We start from the raw sequence: 21,046 nt of genomic DNA on the forward strand, positions 1-21,046 counted from the left end.
AAAACAGAACTTTGCCTTTATCCTGCCCCTCTCTGTCCCTCTCCACATGTATACATTGATTACTTTTCCAGCAAAACAATGCTGCTGCAATGACTCCCAAGAGCCACTCACACAGGGTAAAGGAAAAGGGCTCATCCTGTTGTCCCTATTTTTAAAACAAACTAGAAAGATGCTTTCACTACACACGTTAAATTAAATGGCATACGAGACTTAAGAAGATGAGTGAGCATTGGATGCTTATTGAGAAGAGAAGACGTATGTCTTGGCATAGCATAGAAGTTTCCATGTATGGTTGGCAATGCTTACCTTAGGACACCAGCTGCCATAATGGTAGTAAAAACAGAACAATGTCAGTGTGTGTAGCATAAAATACTGCTCAATGGACTATAAAAATCATCAGAATTGTTTAACATTTAGTTACCACTTTTGCCAGATCTGGATATGTATTTCTGCCTATGGCCTACAGCAGGGATACTGAATTAAAATTCGCGGAGGTCTGGTTGGTACCATTTGATTTCCTCAGAGGTCCGAATCTCATTTTTCCTCTATGAATCGGGGCTTTCTCATCACAGCCCCCCTTACATCACATCTCCCTTTCCCATCACAGCCCCCTAACATTAAAGCCCTGCTTACAGCACAGTCCTCCTTGCAATCACAACCCCCACATCACAGCTCCCCCCCTTCTGACATTACAGCCCCCTCCTCGTCACACCACAGACCCTTCATATTATAGCTTGCCCCCTCTCACATCCCAGTCCCAGCCCCCCCATATCACAGGTCCCCCCTCTCACATCACAGCTCCCCCTTAAATCACAGCTCTCTCTTAAATCACAGCCCCCTATATCACAGGTCCCCCCCATATCACAGTCCCCCCCTTACATTACAGCCCCCCATATCACAGCTTTCCCCTCACATCACAGCTCCCCCCCCCATATCACAGCTCCCCTCTCACATCGCAGCCTTCCCATATCACAGCTCCCTCTTACATCACAGCCCCCCCCCCCATATCACAGCTCTCTTATATCACAGCCCCTCATATCAGAGCTCCCCCCTCTCACACCACAACCCCCCTTACATCAGAGACCCTCATATCAGAGCTGCCCCCTCTCACATCGCAGCCCATCCAACTCACAGTTCCCTCTCTCACATCAAAGCCCTCCCCCTTCTCACATCACAGCTTCCCGCATCACAGTCCCCTATATCATAGCTCCACCTTATCACATCACAGCCCCCCATATCATATCACAGCCCCCCCCCCATATCAGAGCTTCTCCCTCACATCACAGACCCCAGTGTTATAGCTCCCCCCAATTACACCCCATTTCACAGCTCCCCCCTCTCACTGCCCCCAACATCACAGCTCCCCCCTCACGGCCCCAAATTTCACAGCCCCCCTCACTTCACAGCTCCCCAAATCACAGATCCCCCCTCTGACATCAAAGCCCTCCCCTAATCTTTCCCCTACCTTAACTCAATAGTGTGCAGGGCTGGAGGAATGGCAGCATGCAAACCTCTTCTGAATGTACTTGTCGCCACTGAACTCACTGCAGGAAGGGGGGTGGGAGGAATGGCAGGGTGGACTCCTCTTCTGTGTGACCTATCCTGACGCCACTGCTGTTGAAGTCACAGTAGGGAAGAAAAGTACATTCAGAAGAGGCTTAAAACCCTGCGATTCCTCCAGCCCTTTTTCCTGCTGTGATTTAGCAGCAGTGGTGGCAGGACAGGTCACACAGAAGAGGAGTCCACCCTGCCATTCCTCCCACCCTCCACAATGCTGTGATTTTTAACAGCTGCAGGGGCAGGAGGAGAGGAGTCCACTCAGGCTGCTAAGTGGTACAGTCATGGTCCGGACAGGACTGTTACTTGATCCATGTCCGGACTGCAGTCCGCCATTTAGTGACGCCTGGCCTACAGTATTCATCTAGTTTTCATTAGCTCCCACTCCTAGTTACTGTGAGGCCATGGGGGGAGGCCAAATGGTGCTGCGCGTGTTGTATTTCTTTTTTTGGTTGTTACCTTATATGTTTTGCTTGGTTAGGAAAGTTTCAAAAGCAAAGTAAATTTTTTTTAAAGAAAAGGTAAAGTTACAGTCTATAGATATCATCTTAAAAAGTGCCTTCAGATCCTGACAGATATCCTAGATAGTGCCCCTCATGCCCTAAAACAGGGGACCTCTGATAGGGACACCATATCCTGGTTACTGTTTATGGTCCTCCTCTGCCCACCTCCAGTGCTTCCCTATAGGTCTGTGAGTCCTTCCATCACATTGCTAGACCAATAAGGAGGCAAGGAATCAGCAGAGGTCAAAGCCAAATACCAGTCTTCAAGATGAAATTGCTCTTTGCATAGCAGAGTGCTCCAAGTTTTTTTTAAGCTTAGCATATGCAGAGGGAAGAGCACTGCAGGCACCTCTGAAGCCAACTTATATGTTTTCTTGGAGAAGCCTCATATTGGCAGGTTGCCATGAAATCATCGCCTGATTTGGTCAAAAATATCGAGGTTGGGGTGACTGATGCCTAATGTCTATGGGTACATTTAAATAAATAAATAAATATATATACTGTATATTTATATATACGCACACATACAGCATAACAGGTAACATAAGTATTGAACACGTCACCATTTTTCTCAGTAAATATGTTTCTAAAGGCGCTATTGACATGAAATTTTCACCATGTCGGTAACAACTCATGCTATCCATGCATACAAAGAAACCAAAACAAATAAGTTCAGAAATTAAGTTATATGTAAAAATGTATTGAACACACTAACTGAAATTTATTTAATACTTCATACAAAATCCTTTGTTGGTAATGACAGTTTCAAGATGGCTCCTGTATGGACAGAGTAGTCACATGCAATGATCGGGTGTGATTTTGGCCCATTCTTCCACACAAACAGTCTTGAAATCTTGAAAGTTCTGTAGGCTTCTTCTATGAACTCTGAACTTTAGTTTTTTCCATATATTTTCTATTGGTTTCAAGTCAGGTGATTGGCTGGGTCATTCTAGCAGCTTTATTTTCTTTCTTTGAAACCAGTTTCCTTGGCTTTGTGTTTGGGATCATTGTCTTCCTGGAATGTCCACCCTCGTTTCATCTTCATAGTCCTGGTAGAAGTCTCATCTGACCAGACTAGATTCTCCCAGTATTTCACAGGCTTGTCTAAATGTTGTGCAGCAAACTTTAAATAAGCTTCGACATGCTTTTTCTTCAGTTTTGTGTAGTGAGCATGCATACAGGCCTTGGCGGTTGAGTGCGTTACTTATTGTTTTTTTTTAAACAATTTTACCTGCTAATTCCAGGTCTTTTGAAGCTCTCCGCAACTCTTTCACAACTCTTCTGATAATTTTTTTCACTCCTCTGTCAGAAAACTTGTGTGGAGCACCAGGTTGTGGCCGGTTTATGGCGAAATGATGTTCTTTCCACTTCAGGATTAAGGCCCCAACAGTGCTCACTGGAACATTCAGAAATTTAGAAATCATTCTGTATCCAATGCCATCAGTATGTTTTGCAACAATAAGGTTGTGAAGGTCTTAAGAAAGCTCTTTGCTTTTACCAATCATGAGATGTTTCTTGTGCACCACCTTGGCAATGAGACACCCTTTTATAGACTATCAGTTGAGACCGAGCCAGCTGATATTAATTTAAAATTTGCATTGACGTGGGGCAGGATTGCTTTCTAATTACTGATAGATTTCAGCAGGTGTCTAGGCTTCCATGTCTGTTTACACCTCCCTTTCTTCATACTTTTTTCATACTTTTTTTCTGTGTCACTCCGTTTTACTATATATATATATATATATATATATATATATATTTAACTTAATTTCTGAACTTATTTGTTTTGGTTTCTTTATATATATATATATATATATATATATATATATATATAAATATATATCTCACACACATTTCAAAATTACTGTTTGCTTTTACTTTGATGTCCTGTATGCTATGTGGACAGTGCTACACATAAAGAAAGTGGTTTATTTGTGCACAAACTGTCTATAGCAACTAGCAAAATTTGAGAAAGTGGCCTGGTCAGAAATACAGAGCAGAGTTAAGATACAAAAATTTAAGATGGAAAAAAGTATGCACAGCAGTATTACAGTGCTATAATAAAAATGCTAATTCAAATATAATGTTCCAGTAGAGGTACTGAGTAATACAGCCAGTTCTTATTTTAAACCTCTTCATAAATAAGGCCTGTAGACTATCACGGAGGTATTGTTATGAAAGTGAACTATTAGGACAACATTCTGCATGCTTTGTAGACAACAGTTTGCACAGAACATAAATGCTGCAATTCGTAGTAAGTATATTAATGAAGAAAGCTAACACATACAATACTGTACATTTAAATTGGATCGTGCAGTAACATGCATGGTTCACTAAACCGTCCAGGTCCTGTTCCCCTGTAAAAATCCCCTGCTACTAGCAGGCAGGAAAGGCACCTGTCTAGAAGAATGTTAGCTTTTTCCCTACTTTACTTCTAAGTTTCCCCTCTCGAACCTATGTAACATGACAAGCCAATGCTTCCAATGAGATCCTGGGGAATACAGAACGGCAAAAATCTCACAGTAAGTCATTCCTGCAATTGACGGGAGTGTCTTCACATGGGAATTTGCCTTTTCTGCATCCCCCAGACATCATTCCTAACAATGCAGAAGTCGGAAGTAAGGTAAGTATAAAACTGAACCGTTTTCTTAATAAAATACATTTCACATCTAACAGAAGACAGGGCCCAGGCTGTATATCCTGAGCTTGCATTGTACTGCAAGGACTGCTTTAAAAATGTAGGTAATGTTCCTAATAAAGTAATTTAATTACAGGGAACATGTTGTGGCTTTTATCACTGACTATGTTTTGATCGAATTGTATAAATCTTCCCTAAATGTAAGACCATTGTTTATAAGAAATGATAACTATGTGATGAATGTTCATGCTATGCTTTCTATGCCCTTAGTATTAGTAAAGATTGTTTTTCTCTATGGATTAAGCTTACCTTATTTTTGTCCTGTACAACAAGTACTTTCCCAGTAAACTCATCTAAAACAGCACCTGAAAAAGATCACAGTTCACAAAGTGTTCACATACTAAAGTCAGGTTCCGGATACAGGCCACACTCACGCAATATTCTCTACAATTAGTATTTTACAGTATCATAAATATCTAAAAGAAAGTGAGCGCTCTTAAATGAAGCAGCTAAAACTCCAAAGGTAACCAAATAAAACCTACAAGTAATATATCAAATAAAAAGGTGCAGCGCTTAAAATAACAAAATCACTATACAATGTCCATAAATACATAAAGTGCCAGCAAACATAGATCAAAATGTAAGGTGACTAGCAGGATCCGACTGATGGTGCTCTAAAGAAATAGCTGCATTACGCACTCACCAGATGCGTAATGTAAATACGCATTGTGTAAAATTATATGCAGAGGTCCCCTTAAGGTACTGGAAACGGTCCCCCTCCGGGAATGGTCCTCCCTATAGGTATGGTGGAGTGAACAGGAGTAGTGGATCCAGCAGCCCAGAGATCCCTTGAAAGGATGGACAGGTGTTGATGTCAGCTTAGGAACTCCCTCTCTGGATACTGCTGGAAGGCTGGATCAGGATGGGCTCTAAAAACAAATGGCTCCAAAACAGAAACCATAAAGAATGCCCATAGTGTAGTATGATAAATAATACTAAGGTTTATTGAGGTAAAAAGGATTTGCAAATTTCAGGAATAAAATCAGCAAGGTAAAACAGTAGTATCAGCAAAATGACATCTGATGTGTAAATGGGCTAACCGTCCAGGCATAAAGATGGCCGCCGGGCCTCCACGTGGCGCCGGTGGCGTGACGTCATGGCGTCTTTGGCTCCTTCTAACGCGTTTCGTGTGCACGCACTTCCTCAGAAGGCGGATACCAATGACGCCATGATGTCAATGGAATCTATAGGTAAAATGGCGCCTGCGCTTTACGTCGGCACCATTTTATTGAGAATCAGAACATAACTAGCGTCTGCGGCGCCATTTTGCCATGGGTTTTATATACATAAGTAAATATACGACTGTTGAGCCTAATAAAATCGTAAACAGGTAAGTAAGGTGCGTAAGTGAAAAACATATGCCACGAGTAATCAAACGGAAAGTTATAAGAGGCAATGTGCAAAATACAAGGAAGGGGGAAGAGTTAATAGTATTAAAATGGGAATCGCCAATGACTGACATGATGATTGCACATTACATTAAATTATGCATTAATGGAAAAATGGAGTCAAATTGAAAAAGGTGAGACAACAAAAATATTGATGTATAAAAATCTCACCAGAAGGCAATAAAAACAAAAATGAATGGAAATGATAAATACAAGGTGATGGCCAAGAGTAAAAAAGGGGAGGGAACTAAAGCACCTTTAATTATAAAGAAAAACATGAAAATATCACCAGTAAAATTACTAAAGGACAAAGATGGTCCAAATAAATGAGTAAAAACCATGGCAAAAAAGAAAAACACATAAATACAAAGATGAAAGAATGTCCATAATATAAAACTACATGGTGCAAATATAAATCATAAATTAAATAAGTAGATAAAGAATCATAAAGAATTAGTGTGTAATTCAGCTATTTCTTTGGAGCACCATCAGTTGGATCCTGTTAGTCACCTTACAATTTGATCTATGTTTGCTGGCACTTCATGCATGTATTTATGGACATTTTATAGTGATTTTGTTATTTTAAGCGCTGCACCTTTTATTTGATATAGTATTTTACAGTAATTTAAGATTTTTAAAGATATACAGGGAATACCAGTTGCAAAACACTGAATGGGTTTTTTTGCCCTCAGAAAATTGGTTGAAGCTATTTTAATTCATCTTCATTATACATACCTGCACATAAGTGGAGAACTCATAATTACACAGATCAAGTAAATATATGGATACTGATTTACCTACTAAATGATCTGTATTTCTGTCCATCCAGCCCTGAAATTTACAAAGCTCTTCTGCTAACTATAGCCCTGTCTCATCTGGTCTTTCGTTGCTGCAGTTTCACTTTCACTTTTAAGCCCCTCTGGACAGAGAAATGAGAAGCAGCACACTGATTTGCTTATTTCTCTGTCTGCTCCCTCCTCCTATCAGTATGCATTTTGCACTGCAACCCACCTGACTGGCTCTTTGTGCTGCTTCTCCCTCTACCTTATTGGCTCTGCTGTACAGACTGTACAGAGACTGAGATTCATACGAAGTCAAACACAGGTACTTATACTGCTTGTATTAAAAAAATTATGATGTAATGATAATTATAGAGTTGTATTCATTTGTGTCTTTATATCAGCCTAAAGTTCAAATTCATTCATAACAAATGTTTTATCTTGGCTTTTTTACATTTTATTTACTGACGAATTAATATATTTTTTTAACTCAATATAAAAGTGATTTATAATTCGGTTACCAGTCAGTTTACTAGGAGAAAACAAACATGTAGCAACATGTCTCCCTTAACCGTTTCAGCTATAATATCCTCATTTGCTACCCTCTGCTGGTCAAAATCTACAACAACAAAAATCACGATTATATAATGTTTTGTTTTTATCAATGACAAAAATCTTTGATACCATATAAAAATATATAATTAAATATAACATAATAATTACATCTATTTTAAACTAGGCTTTTTTTCCAAACTGTGTTATTTTAGAACCTTAAAAGAATTGTTCCATAAGCATTAACCTTCTCTTTAAGGCCAGCCCACTGAATCAGCTCACTCCAAACTACAGAACGGCTAAAACAAAGATACGGAACTTTAAGGATGGGGAGAGATAATGTATTTAAATATCCTGCAGGCCTTTTGGTTCAACGATTAAAACTGAACAACACGTGTAGCTATGTTACATGCTATATTTCATACAGTTAGGCTGCAAGTTTATAGAATTATGGAGCAAGGGAAAACAGTTGCATGCCCTTGGTAACCAGCCAAAGTACTCTTTCTCTATGAATAACAGCTGGAATGTGATTGTTCACTTTGGTAGTCTGAACTTTAATTATATCCTCCAGTCCAACATCACATTTATGCATGGCTCAGTCTACCTGTTGAACTGCTATTATTTTTGTCCTTGCATTCATTTTATGCACCTTGCTGCCTTGTTAGCTTAATTCCTTTATTTGAACTAGCATCAAATGTAGAGCTTTTACAGCACACAGCCACTCGCTTTCTTCGTTTTTAAGGGCCTTTTAGCCCAATTTTATTTAAAGGAAAGTTCCACCATCAAAACAAATGAAACTAATATTCAGCCTCCTGGCTCTCTCAGTTATACAGCCTCTTGCTGCTCTGGCTCCCACTTCTCCTAGATGGAGCCCTCCTGACTCCTGGGCAATGACCTCCTGTCTGCTGGGGTGGAGCCTAGAACCATGGTTTGGCCTCTACAAAAAGGCCTGCACACACCTGTGCAATTAGCGGAAGTTCTGAAAACACGGACCCAGGATTGGAGATTTCATCCCTCCCAAATCACTTTGAAATCTCCAGGCCCCAGGTCCCAAAACAGGCTTTATGAAGCAAAGAGGAAACTGACAAACCAGTTTCCTCTGCATTAAGCAAACTGCCTGGAACCCCTCAACCTGTATAGTTGAGAATCCAGGGTTATAACCTTGATTTAGACCGTGGCAGGATACTGCACTGCCACACCCTACAGAAGTATCCTTTCACCTCCTGGTGCTGAATCAGTCTGCCAAAATGCAGGTCGTTATGTTCCTAGGTCCCAGGAATGTTTATTCACAGTTTTGTTTCAGTTGGTTTACATCCAGTTAGAAACAGTAAAAAGGTTATAGTGACCCTGTTGCTCAGATAAAATGATTTACCCATAGCAGGACCTGCAAAAAGAAGGTTTTATAAACTGCCTGTTTCTTTCATCTGTCACAGCTACTGCCACCTGAAGAATATTCACATTCAGCAAGTCCAGACGTATTTGATATCTGTGTCTCCCACTGTGCACGGTGGTTCCTTTTACTGATCCCTACATTGCTACTGTGTTATTTTTTGATATAGGGCCTAGCAAAAGAAACCACAGCACATGACAGTGGACAGGGCGTCCAACACACACTAAATAATTTGCGCTAGTAAATATATATAAATATATGTAAAGAAATCATCAAATCATAAGTCCAGAAAAATATATATATACCAATACCACAGAAAAATATAAAAAACTTTTTAGGTGCAAAAAAACTTTTGTGCAAAAGGAGTGTCTCAATATAAAAAAAGTGTCTCAATATAAAAAAATTTCACCAAAAAACCTTGATAATATAATGGCAGATCATCCATAAAAATATCTTCAGAAACGGAAGCTCTCCAACACACCGATCCTCATCGATCGAAATAACAGGACGAAAAACTTTGTAGTTAATCGAAAATCCACTTCTCCAATAGAAAAAGGACCACCTTCAAACGTATCCATGGGGGGAAATGCCAAGCACTCGAGAGAAACAGAAAGACTTCATGGTGCAATATTATAAAAACCAATTCCTTTATTAGATACTCATTGCACTTACTCAAGAGGTGTCCCAGCCGACACCAGCATCAACAGCATCAACAGCAATCACATAAACGAGCCTGACTACTCAGCACATGTGCAATAGCTGGCAGTCAAAAACGTAATGACATCACATCAATCAAGCTCCGCCCTACGCGTTTCGTCATCGACGTCCTCACGGAGCGGGAGGACGTCGGTGAGGATGAGGATCGGTGTGTTGGAGAGCTTCCGTTTCTGAAGATATTTTTATGGATGATCTGCCATTATATTATCAAGGTTTTTTGGTGAAATTTTTTTATATTGAGACACTTTTTTTATATTGAGACACTCCTTTTGCACAAAAGTTTTTTTGCACCTAAAAAGTTTTTTATATTTTTCTGTGGTATTGGTATATATATATTTTTCTGGACTTATGATTTGATGATTTCTTTACATATATTTATATATATTTACTAGCGCAAATTATTTATTAATTGGTACACTTTATATATGGTGGTTTTTTGCAGCTGGTACACTATTAGTAAGTTATACAATTTTGACCATAGGCGCTATTATTAATTTTTCTTAGTCCAACACACACTGTTCAATGTGAAGAGGCCATTGCTCTGAAAAAGAACGAAGCTCAGAGGGTCAGGCAGTGGAACAGAAGGTTATAAAGCCTCTTTCCCAGGTCCTATTTTATTACAGCTTTTTAACCAAGCAATTAAATCTCTTTATGCATTGTTAGAGGAAAGGTTCTGTGATGGACCGCATGGCATCCCACCTGGATGCCTCTGCCAAACAGTGCCTCTTGTCCTCCAAACCCTTCCAGCAGACCAATAGCTAATACCAGCCCTTTAGATGTTGATGTAAAACCAAAGGAATAACTTTATTGAACAGAAATACAGGTTTTTATACACTTTAAAAATAGGGGCAGTCAAAAAAAATGCTTGACGCTTGTAAACGTGTGTAACACGTTTAGGTGTGTTCAAGTGCTTGGACATTAACTCATTTCATTGGCCAGAATATTGATTTACTCTGGCCATTGAAGTGACTTATTTCTCAAGTGCTAAACGCACCTAATGTTAGATGCATTTACATGCTTTTAGATGAATCAAGCATTTTTTCAGCCATAATGCTGCTGCTTCTGGATGCACTGGCAGTGTGTTTTTTTCAGCCTTCAAATGCCCCTGCCTCTAAACGCCTATGTGTGCATGGACACATAGGCTAACATGCATAGGCATTTAGAAGTTTAAAAAAAAATTAAAAAAACACCAGATGCCCCTTAACAGGAGCTTTTTAAAATGTTTACTGTGCATGAGGACTTATACTTACAGTAACATACAGTGCCTTGAAAAAGTATTCATACCCCTTTAAATTTTCCACATTTTGTCATGTTACAACCAAAAACGTAAATGTATTTTATTGGGATTTTATGTGATAGACCAACACAAAGTGACACATAATTGTGATGTGGTAGGAAAATGATAAATGGTTTTCAACCTTTTTTACAAATAAATATCTGAAAAGTGTGGCGTGCATTTGTCTTTAGCCCCCTAACTAATATCTACTGGAACCAATTACTTTCAGAAGTCACCTAATTAGTAAATAGAGTCCATTTAATCTCAGTGTAAGTACAGCTGTTCTTTGAAGCCCCCAGAGGTTTGTTACATACTGGTCATATCAAGCCTGACTTTGAAATTGTGCGACGTACAGCGAAGTCGCACGATTTCAAAGTCGGGTGAGATGCCGATTTCAGGTGCAATTTGCAAGACATCTGACACAGATGTCTATGCAAATCGCACAAATAGTACATGTACTACTTTAGAAATCGGTGCGGCTCCGACCAAAACTGACAGGCCAGACAAAGAGAGCATTAATCAGAGAAGCAGCGAAGGGGCCCCTGGTAACTCTGGAGGAGCTGCAGAGATCCACAGCTCAGGTGGGAGAATCTATCCACAGGATAACTATTAGTCGTGCACTCCACAAATCTGACCTTTATGGAAGAATGGCAAGAAGAAAGTCATTGCTGAAAGAAAGCCAAAAGACATCCCGTTTGCAGTTTGCGAGAAGCCATGTGGGGGACACAGCAAATATGCGGAAGAAGGTGCTCTGGTCAGAGGAGACCAAAATTGAACTTTTTAGCCTAAAAGCAAAAAGCTATGTGTGGCAGAAAACTAACACTGCACATCCCCCTGAACACACCATCACCACCGTGAAACATGGTGGTGGCATCATCATGTTGTGGGGATGCTTTTCTTCAGCAGGGAGAGGGAAGCTGGTCAGAGTTGATGGGAAAATGGATGGAGCAAATACAGGGCAATCTTAGAAGAAAAGCAGGATAACGACCCTAAACATACCACCAGAGCTACAATGGAATAGTTTAGATCAAAGCATAGTATGAGTTATAATGGCCCAGTCAAAGTCCAGACTGAAATCCAACTGAGAATCTATGACAAGACTTGTAAATTGCTGCTCACAGACGCTCTCCATCCAATCTGACAGAGCTTGAGCTATTTTGCACAGAAGAAAGGGCAAAAATGTCACTCTAGATGTGCAAAGCTGGTAGAGACATCCCCACAAAGACTTGCAGCTGTAATTGCAGCGAAAGGTGATTCTACAAAGTATTGACTCTGGGGGGCTGAATACAAATACACTCCACCCTTTTCAGATATTTATTTGTAAAAAATTTTGAAAACCATTTAGCATTTTCCTTCATCTTCACAATTATGTGCCACTTTGTGTTGGTCTATCACATAAAATTCAAATAAAATTAATTTATGTTTTTGGTTGTAACATGACAAAATGTGGAAAATTTGAATACTTTTTCAAGGTACTGTATGAGGCTGGACTCACACCTATGCACACATACCTAGTGTGGCCAGTTTTTAATAGGAAAGCAGGGGGACTGGCAGGAACACCAGGTATTTCACACAAAGGAAGCAATACAAAGAGATCAGGCAGTTTTGTCATAGAAGTACATGGTACAGCAGGCACATATCAAGAATATGAAATGTTTGGTGCACATATTCTTTACGTATTACGGTCTGATTTATGTTCATGGAATGGGGTGACTGAATTAGAAGATACAGTAATTTATCACTTTTGGATTCTCCCGGATATCTATAGTACATGTAGATTTGTCTGATCTTCAGAGAATCAGAGTTTAGGAAAACACATTTATTTGTGTTTCAGGAAATGAATGGTTCTTTGCAGACTGAACATTTCTGCATGCATAGCTCTGGCTTTCAAACTGGTTTGCGCATTACTGGCAGTTAGGGCAGGCTTTTCTTTTTGTTTTTTGCAACAATGTACTGTTCTCACTCTGTCCACTGCATCCTTGTCCGCACACACATTTGAGCAGATAGGATGGGTGCACAGCACCAAATTAATGCTGAAGTTTAGGTATGATTATTTTTACATAGTTTCATTAGTCCAGCTTGGACCAATGTAAGTATGTATGTGCTATACCTGTGGGATCCCTGTGGAAGATGGAAATCACTGTAGTGAACGTTTGCCTGAAAATGTAAATGTTATTGCAAATAAAATAAGTATTAAGAACAGTACTCAGTTGGTTTTGTTGCAAGTACACAAATACGGCTATAATCCTTCAAGCTGGATGGGCATAAGTACTACATGGGAATGACAGTAATCCCATGTGGCAAAACCAGGCAGGTCTACTTATAAGGCCTTTTGCAAACTGCAGCTTTAAAAAGCTCAGAATAATATTTTTCTACTGATCTAAAATGCAGCAGACACGTAAATAAGCACTGTGTATTCTTGAATTTAAAAAAAAATAAAAAAATCTGTGTTCCTGGTCAGTATATTGCACCGATACGCGCATAAATATTTATAGATTTTGCCCAAGGAATATATTGTATGTACAAATTATGTGCAACACAAATGCCTGAAGTTATGTCCACAAATGTTGATGCTCAAACATCAGTGCCATGTGCAAGAGGCCTAAGACAGTTGCCTGAACAGAGGCAACACTAGCAAAGATTTAATAATCCCACATATTAGTGAATGGAGTCACCGTAAAACCAATTTCCATCCTGCTTGCTGGATACCCACATGGATTTGAACAGACACTGACAGTGGCTTCATCCATTCATACTGTTCTGTGCAAATGTGATGCAACACAGCCTCAGGGCTCATTCACATCAGCTGCCCAGTGCAGCCCAATACATAGTCAAGGAAATTTGCCTTGAGTCCTATGAATTCAGTCCACACCATTGCACACTGAAAAAAGTAGGACATGCTCTACTATTTTTAAATTAGAACTACCGGCAAAAAATTTGCTTTGGGTTCTATGAATTCAGTCTATACCACTGCACACTGAAAAAAAGTAGGACATGCTCTACTATTTTTAAAGTAGAACTACAGACAAAACATTTTTTTTCATTTGGATATAGTAAAGGAAGGCTATAACCCCTGGCAGTTTATTTTTTGCCATCTGTGTCCCATTGGGGAGATTTACCTTTACTTCCTGTCCCATAGCCAAAACAGGAAGTGAGAAAATCTCTGCAAATTCCTTGGGGACCCCCAGGTCACCAGAACTAGTGTTCCCATTGGAACATTTCCACATTAATACTTTTTCTGCTGACAAACCAAAATTTGGGGTTTCTTTTACTTTTACTTTCAATGATAACAGTAAACAGGAGAAATAGAGAGGGGGAATCTCCCTAACTGGAACAAAGACAACAACAAATACCTGACAGGTGTTCCAATCCATCTCCACTCTGCCCAAAATATGAAAAAAGTTTGGCTTTTAATTATACCTTAACCCCAGCATGTTGCAACACACTACACTGAATTGTACTACAGTAGATTAAAGCAGTAGTAACCCGTGTCCAATAAAAAAAAAAATCCCCTGCAAGGTAAAGGCATTGCATACTAGCACATTATGAAATATTTACCTTAAAATGAAACCCTCCAGCAGCGCGTTGTCACTGCTAGAGGATGCCATCTTCACTCGATCTTCCTTCCAGGTTTGCGAGCTTCGGCCATCTGACTGGCTGAGCTGCGAAGACATCACTCCCGCGCATGCGCACGGGAGTCTCGGGACACAGCACAGTCCTCTGATGAAGCAGCACAGGTATGCCGTTCCTTCAGTACACGTTTAGAAGACATTCATTTTACCTACAGGTAAGCTTTATTATAAAAATTAACAAAGTGGTTTAACTACCACTTTAAGATGAATGAAATGCATTTATGATATTTCAATAAAGCTGCAAAGAAGTAAACAGTGCTATGCGACATTATAGCACATCAGCACTGCTTCCTTCACAGCACAACCCTACTGCTGGTGTGAACAAGATTAGATTGTAAGCTCCAAGGAGCAGGGCCCTCCTAACCCTCTTGTATTGAACTGTATTGTTGCTCTACTGTCTCTCGTTATATTGTAAAGTGCTGAGCAAACTGCTGGCGCTATATAAATCCTGTATAATAATAATCTCTTAGATTGTAAGCTCCCAGGTTCAGGCCCTCCTTTCCCTCTTGTATTGAACTGTATTGTTGCTGTATTGTCTCCCGTTCTATTGTAAAGCGCTGAGCAAACTGTTGGCGCTATATAATCCTGTATAATAATAATAATAATCTCTTAGATTGTAAGCTCCCAGGATCAGGACCTTCTATCCCTCTTGTATTGAACTGTATTGTTGCTGTATTGTCTCCCATTATATTGTAAAGCGCTGAGCAAACTGTTGGCGCTATATAAATCCTGTATAATAATAATAATCTCTTAGATTGTAAGCTCCAAGGAGCAGGGCCTCCTATCCCTCTTGTATTGAACTGTATTGTCTCCCGTTATATTGTAAAGCGCTGAGCAAACTGTTGGCGCTATATAAGCCTGTATAATAATAATAATCTCTTAGATTGTAAACTCCCAGGATCAGGACCTTCTATCCCTCTTGTATTGAACTGTATTGTTGCTGTATTGTCTCCCGTTATATTGTAAAGCGTTGAGCAAACTGTTGGCACTATATAAATCCTGTATAATAATAATAATAATCTCTTAGATTGTAAGCTCCCAGGATCAGGCCCTCCTAACCCTCTTGCATTGAACTGTATTGTTGCTGTATTGTCTCCTGTTCTATTGTAAAGTACTGAGCAAACTGTTGGCTCTATATAAATCCTGTATAATAATAATAGTAACAAGCACTCATGTGCTCAACAACTGGAATTTTCTGAACAATGTGGAAAGTTTTTAATAACAAATGAAGTATTGACTAACCTGCAACACCCACTTGGTGCGTGGCATATCTAGGGAGCCTGTTTGCACCTTCTTTTAACCAAAGAGTCAGTGTAGATGTGTCATTTTCTGCATGATGGAACTGAAATCCTTCCAAGGCAGCGTAGGTTATCAATCCACTTAAAGTGATTGGAATGTGCAGCCATACTGCAATCCTGCCTTCTTCCTTCCATCTTCGAATAGCATCTACAGTGAATACAAGACAGTGGAAGTGAAATTACTGATGTGTTTTCTAAGTTACTGGTAGATTGCAGAATATGATCATCTTTGTGCTTTACCAGTCACTCTACATTAGCCTTTCTCAACCTTTTCAACACAGAGGAACCCTTGAAATAACTTTCCGGTCCCAGAGAACCCTGCTAAAAATGACTGTATCTACAACTTAGTATACATTTGTGTGATGGTCAGTGAGAAGCATGCTCGTTACACTTGTGGTCATTGGGAATAATTGTCCCCTACAAATAGCAAAAAGGATCAAGGGTGTGCATTACACGCGGTTGAGAGGACCTTGCACAGCTGCCCCATTCACTTGAATTAGTCATGAAAGTGACAAGGGGTATAATTCCCACCACAGCTATGAAGCATAGCATTGCATCTGCAGCATGTGTACACCCCCAGACGCTGCCTCTGCTGCCAAAGGGAGAGTGGTTGGGAGGCAGTAAAAATGCAGCTCAACTACGGGGTTTGACTGCCCTTCAGTAGCTATTGTGAAGGAGCCTTTAGGTGGGTAGAAAGGGATTTTTTTCATGCCAGCAGTTAGAATAGGGTGAGAGGAGGGGGGGTTCTTGCTTTGCCCTAGAGAACTAGGAATGTGCAACTGAGTGTGTTCCTAGTTCTCCGACCTGAGACACAGAGTTATGATCAATCTAACTGGTACTGCTAAACTTAGTGTGGACATTTACCTTTCAATATACTCTGGCCACAAAAGGGTCAGTAATGGCATCAAATGATACTCAAGAAACAGCAGCACAGTTATGTATAACAACTGGCCTAACGCTGGCCATAACTTTTTGTTTGACAATTAAATAAAGAGATAAAACCCATCAGGTTTTATTTGAGGTCTATGAGATATCCAATGGGGACACACACTGTTTCCATAAAACAGGGAAGGGTTAGAACCTTTGTGGGATTATTACGATGTGCCTTCCTGCCCTGGTGACCACCACTCCACTTATTCCCTGTCCTGGTGACCACTGTTCCCCTTATTTCCTGTCCTGGTGACCACCACTCCACTTATTCCCTGTCCTGGTGACCACTGTTCCCCTTATTTCCTGTCCTGGTGACCACAGCTCCCTATATTTCCTGTCCTGGTGAGCACCACTCTCTTTATTTCCTATCTTGGTGACCACCCCTCCTTCTTTCATATCCATATATTCACTGTTTCCCTTATATATCCTGTCCTGGTGACCACCATTCCCCTTAATTCCTGTTTTGGTTTCCATCGCTCCCCTTCTTTCCTGTCCTAGCGACCACAGCTCCCCATATTTCCTGTCCTAGCAACCACAGCTCCCCATATTTCCTGTCCTGGTGACCACCGCTCCCCTTCTTTCCTGTCCTAGCGACCACCACTCCCCTTATTTCCTGTCCTGGTGACTACAGCTCCCCATATTTCCTGTCCTGTTGATCACTTCTCCCCTTATTTAATGCCTTGGTGACCACCGCTTCCCTTTTTTTTTCTTTCCTGGTGACCACCACTCCCCTTATTTCCTGTCCTGGTTACCACAGCTCCCCTTACTTTATGTCCTGGTGACCACTACTCCCTTTATTTCCTGTCGTGGAGACCACTTCTCTTATTTCTTGCCCTGGTGACCACCGCTCCCCTTTTTTCCTGTACTTGTGACCACTGTTCCCCTTATTTCCTGTCCTGGTGACCACCACTCCCCTTATTTCCTGTACTGGTGACCACCGCTCCCTTTACTTTCTGTCCTGGTGACCACTGCTCCCCTTTTTTCATGTCATGGTGACCATTGCTTCGCTTATTTCCTGTCCTGGTGACCACTGCTCCCCTTATTTCTTGCCCTGGTGATCACCACTCCCCATCATTCCTGTACTGGTGACCACCGTTCCCCTTATTTCCTGTCCTGGTGACTGCCGCTCTCCTTATTTCCCATCCTAGTGACCTCCCCTTCCCTTATTTTCTGTTTTAGTGATCACTGTTCCCCTTATTTCCTGTCCTGGTGACCACCGCTCCCCTTATTTCCTGTCCTGGTGACCACCATTTTCCTTATTTCCTATCCTGGTGACCACCGCTCCCCTTATTTCCTGTCCTGGTGACCACCACTCCCCCTTATTTCCTGTCCTGGTGATCACCGCTCCCCTTTATTTCCTGTCCTGGTGACCACCACTCCCCTTTATTTCCTGTCCTGGTGACCACCACTCCCCTTTATTTCCTGTCCTGTTGTCAGAGGAAGTGACTTGACAAAACAATTTACTCTTACAGAAGCAGGCATGTCTAAAACAAACATCTGAAGGGCTCATTTCCTTTCTTGCAGTGTGCTCACACACCTTATAGGCCTCCACTAAAATGAAGACGCTGCCAACGCACCAATATTGTCCCACAAATCAAGACCTGCCACAACCTTTGTAATGCAATACATGGAAATGCCTGCACTTTGCCTTGAGCAGTGAAGTACCACAGCCATGATGTATTATCACATGTAACATACATATCACATCACAGAAGTGGAAATGGGTCCTAAATGGTCCATTTTACTAATCACACCTTTGTAGAAACTAAGATCTGACAAACTTTACATATATAGCTACTGAAGCAAGTGTCAATGCCTCTCTAGGGAATGCACCCTGGTGAGAAGCCTCAGGCAGAAGCTGTCACAGGTTACACACTAGCCCTGTCAGGTGACATGGCGGTCACTACATTGCCCTCTCCTCCTCCAGCCTCAGACTGAGACCTTTCCATTCTCGTGCGGAAATAAAGCAGAACACATTGCACTGGATGACTTTATTGGCTTCATTACACAAAGCCCCTCCCCAGCCCCGCCCACACACTTGCCCCGCAGCCAGCTCCTGAACGAAGCCTCGTCTCGGTGCTTTGTGGGGACCAGCCGGACACTGACACCCCCGAATCTGTCCACCGTTCCCCGGGGCCAGGGCTCAGTGCTGACAGTACGACCGGGCACTCTGCTGGCGTACCGACACACGGTACCGAGAGTCCACAGCGCTCCGCACCGCAACATGCCTCCTTCTTTACACAACTATGGTGACCTCACAGTCATGTGACCCGGGCTCAGCGTGCTGGGTAATGTGACCTCACTGCGCAAGAAGGGCTGGAAGAAGAACTATACAACTATGGGTGTCATAGTCACGTGACCGGAACGCGACTTAGTGTGTCATGTGACCTGCCTTTGAATTGAGAGCTGGAAGTGATTAGGAGGGTGGATATGAATGACTGAATCCTTGGAGTGCCTGCACAGCTCTCTCATCTATACCTCAGCTGGAACCCACAGTCCTTCTGTCCATCTTTCCTCCTCACAAATGACATTTTTTAGGGCTCCATTGCAACTAGGGTTGCCGCCTCATCCATTCAAAACTGAACACGTGTTAACCACTTCAAGTCTGGACACTTTTACCCCCTTCCTCTCCTGGCCAATTTTCAGCTTTCAGCGCTATCACACTTTGAATGACAATTGTGCGGTCATGCAACACTACCCATATGAATTTTTTAGCATTTTTTTGAGACAGATGAAACTTTATTTTGGTGGTATTTATTCACCACTGGGATTATTATTTTTTTGCTATATAAATGAAAACGTCCAAAATTTTTGAAAAAAAATGTTTATCTTATAAAATTTTGCAAATAAATAATCTTTCTTCATAAATCTTGGCCAACATATATTCAGCTGTTTTTTTAGTAAAAAGAAAAAAAGAAACCCAAATTAGTATATAACCAAAAATTAAAATTTATTTTTTTTACATTTTTATTTTTTTATATTGTTTTTTTTTAACATACTGTCACCCTAGCAGTACAGTGTCATCATAGTGACACTGTACTACTTGTGGGGGATGATGAAGATTTTTTTTCTTTTTTTACACTGATTGCTTTTACACCCATAAAGGCTGTAAAAGCAATCATTTCTCCTCTCTGGCTGCATTCCTGCAGCCATTGAGAAATACTGTGTGAGCTATGATTGGTCACAGCTTGTCACATGGTTCAAGGCTGTTGTGAATAGACTTGTACCATGTGACCTCTGTGATCAGTCACAGATTTCACAAGTAGTAAGCAATAGTGTCAGGACATGACATCTGCTTTACTGCTGTTCATGTCCTCACTGATTGGGGATCACATGAATCGGGACCTCACACAGAGGGACGTACAGCAATTGGTGTTCCGCTGTGTCCGGGCACTGATCGCGGTGCCGCTCGCTCCCAGGGAGCGTACACAGGCAGTGAACGCGGGTGATGTTTAGAAACGTCAACCCGCTTTGGCAGCGATCCCGTCTGGCTGTTTATCTACGTGGACCGGATAGGAAGTGGTTAAAGGATAAGTTTGCCTTTTGGACAAATTAATAAATGCACATTTTTTTGCAGGTAAAAAAAGATGCATTTATTATTTGTGTCCAAAGGAGCCCAGAAAGCATTACACCAGCGATCAGTAGATCACTGATTTATTTATTTATTTATTTATCTAGTTTATAAAGCGCCAAAGGGTTTGCTCAGCGCTGTACAATAGAGGGGGGGACAATACATGAAACAGTACAGTAACATCAAACAGCACACGAGAGGTAAGAGGGCCCTACTCTTTCGAGCTTACAATCTAGGAGGGAGGAGGTAGTGGTACAGGAGGAAATGGCTGTGGGGGATGGAGTGGTAGGAGGAGGGAAGGGCAGCGGCTGTTAGGTGAGGGTGGGGTAGGCTTCCCTGAAGTGGTGGGTTTTCAGGGAGCGCCTGAAGGTGAGGAGGGAAGGTGACAGTCTGGTGGATTGGGGTAGTGAGTTCCAGAGGATGGGGGAGGACCTGGAGAAGTCTTGCAGTCGTGCGTGGGAGGAGGAGACCAGGGAGCAAGATAGAAGGAGGTCCTGTGAAGAGCGAAGGGTACGGGTAGGGTGGTACCTGGGAATCAGGTCGGTGAGGTAGTTAGGGGCAGTCTTGTGAATGGCCTTATAGGTCAGGGTGAGCAATTTGAATTTAATGCGTTGGGCAATGGGGAGCCAGTGGAGGGAGAGGCAGAGGGGGATGGCAGAGGTGGAGCGGCTGGTGAGGTGGATGAGTCTGGCCGCTGAGTTCAGGATGGTCTGAAGCGGGGAGAGTTTGCATTGGGGTAGGCCGGTGAGAAGGGA

General features: G+C 41.5%; 1 protein-coding gene across 1 annotated transcript in view; it reads right to left on the reverse strand.

Annotated features, from left to right (window-relative positions):
• The window catches only part of NUDT6 (nudix hydrolase 6), a 43,433-nt gene extending 24,444 nt beyond the window's left edge, over positions 1 to 18,989 (reverse strand). The window contains exons 1-3 of the mRNA XM_089672175.1: positions 18,763 to 18,989; positions 15,735 to 15,938; positions 5,008 to 5,063 (exon numbers count right to left, since the gene is read on the reverse strand). Coding sequence (XP_089528301.1) covers positions 5,008 to 5,063; positions 15,735 to 15,938; positions 18,763 to 18,946 — 444 coding nt within the window. The 5' untranslated portion in view covers positions 18,947 to 18,989. The remainder of the gene's footprint in view (positions 1 to 5,007; positions 5,064 to 15,734; positions 15,939 to 18,762) is intronic.
• Between the last annotated feature and the right edge of the window lie 2,057 nt (positions 18,990 to 21,046).

The sequence above is a fragment of the Staurois parvus genome, unplaced genomic scaffold (genome assembly GCF_062004578.1).
Source record: "Staurois parvus isolate SC_StPar_1 unplaced genomic scaffold, SC_StPar_1.0 ptg000122l, whole genome shotgun sequence".
NCBI lineage: Eukaryota > Metazoa > Chordata > Amphibia > Anura > Ranidae > Staurois > Staurois parvus.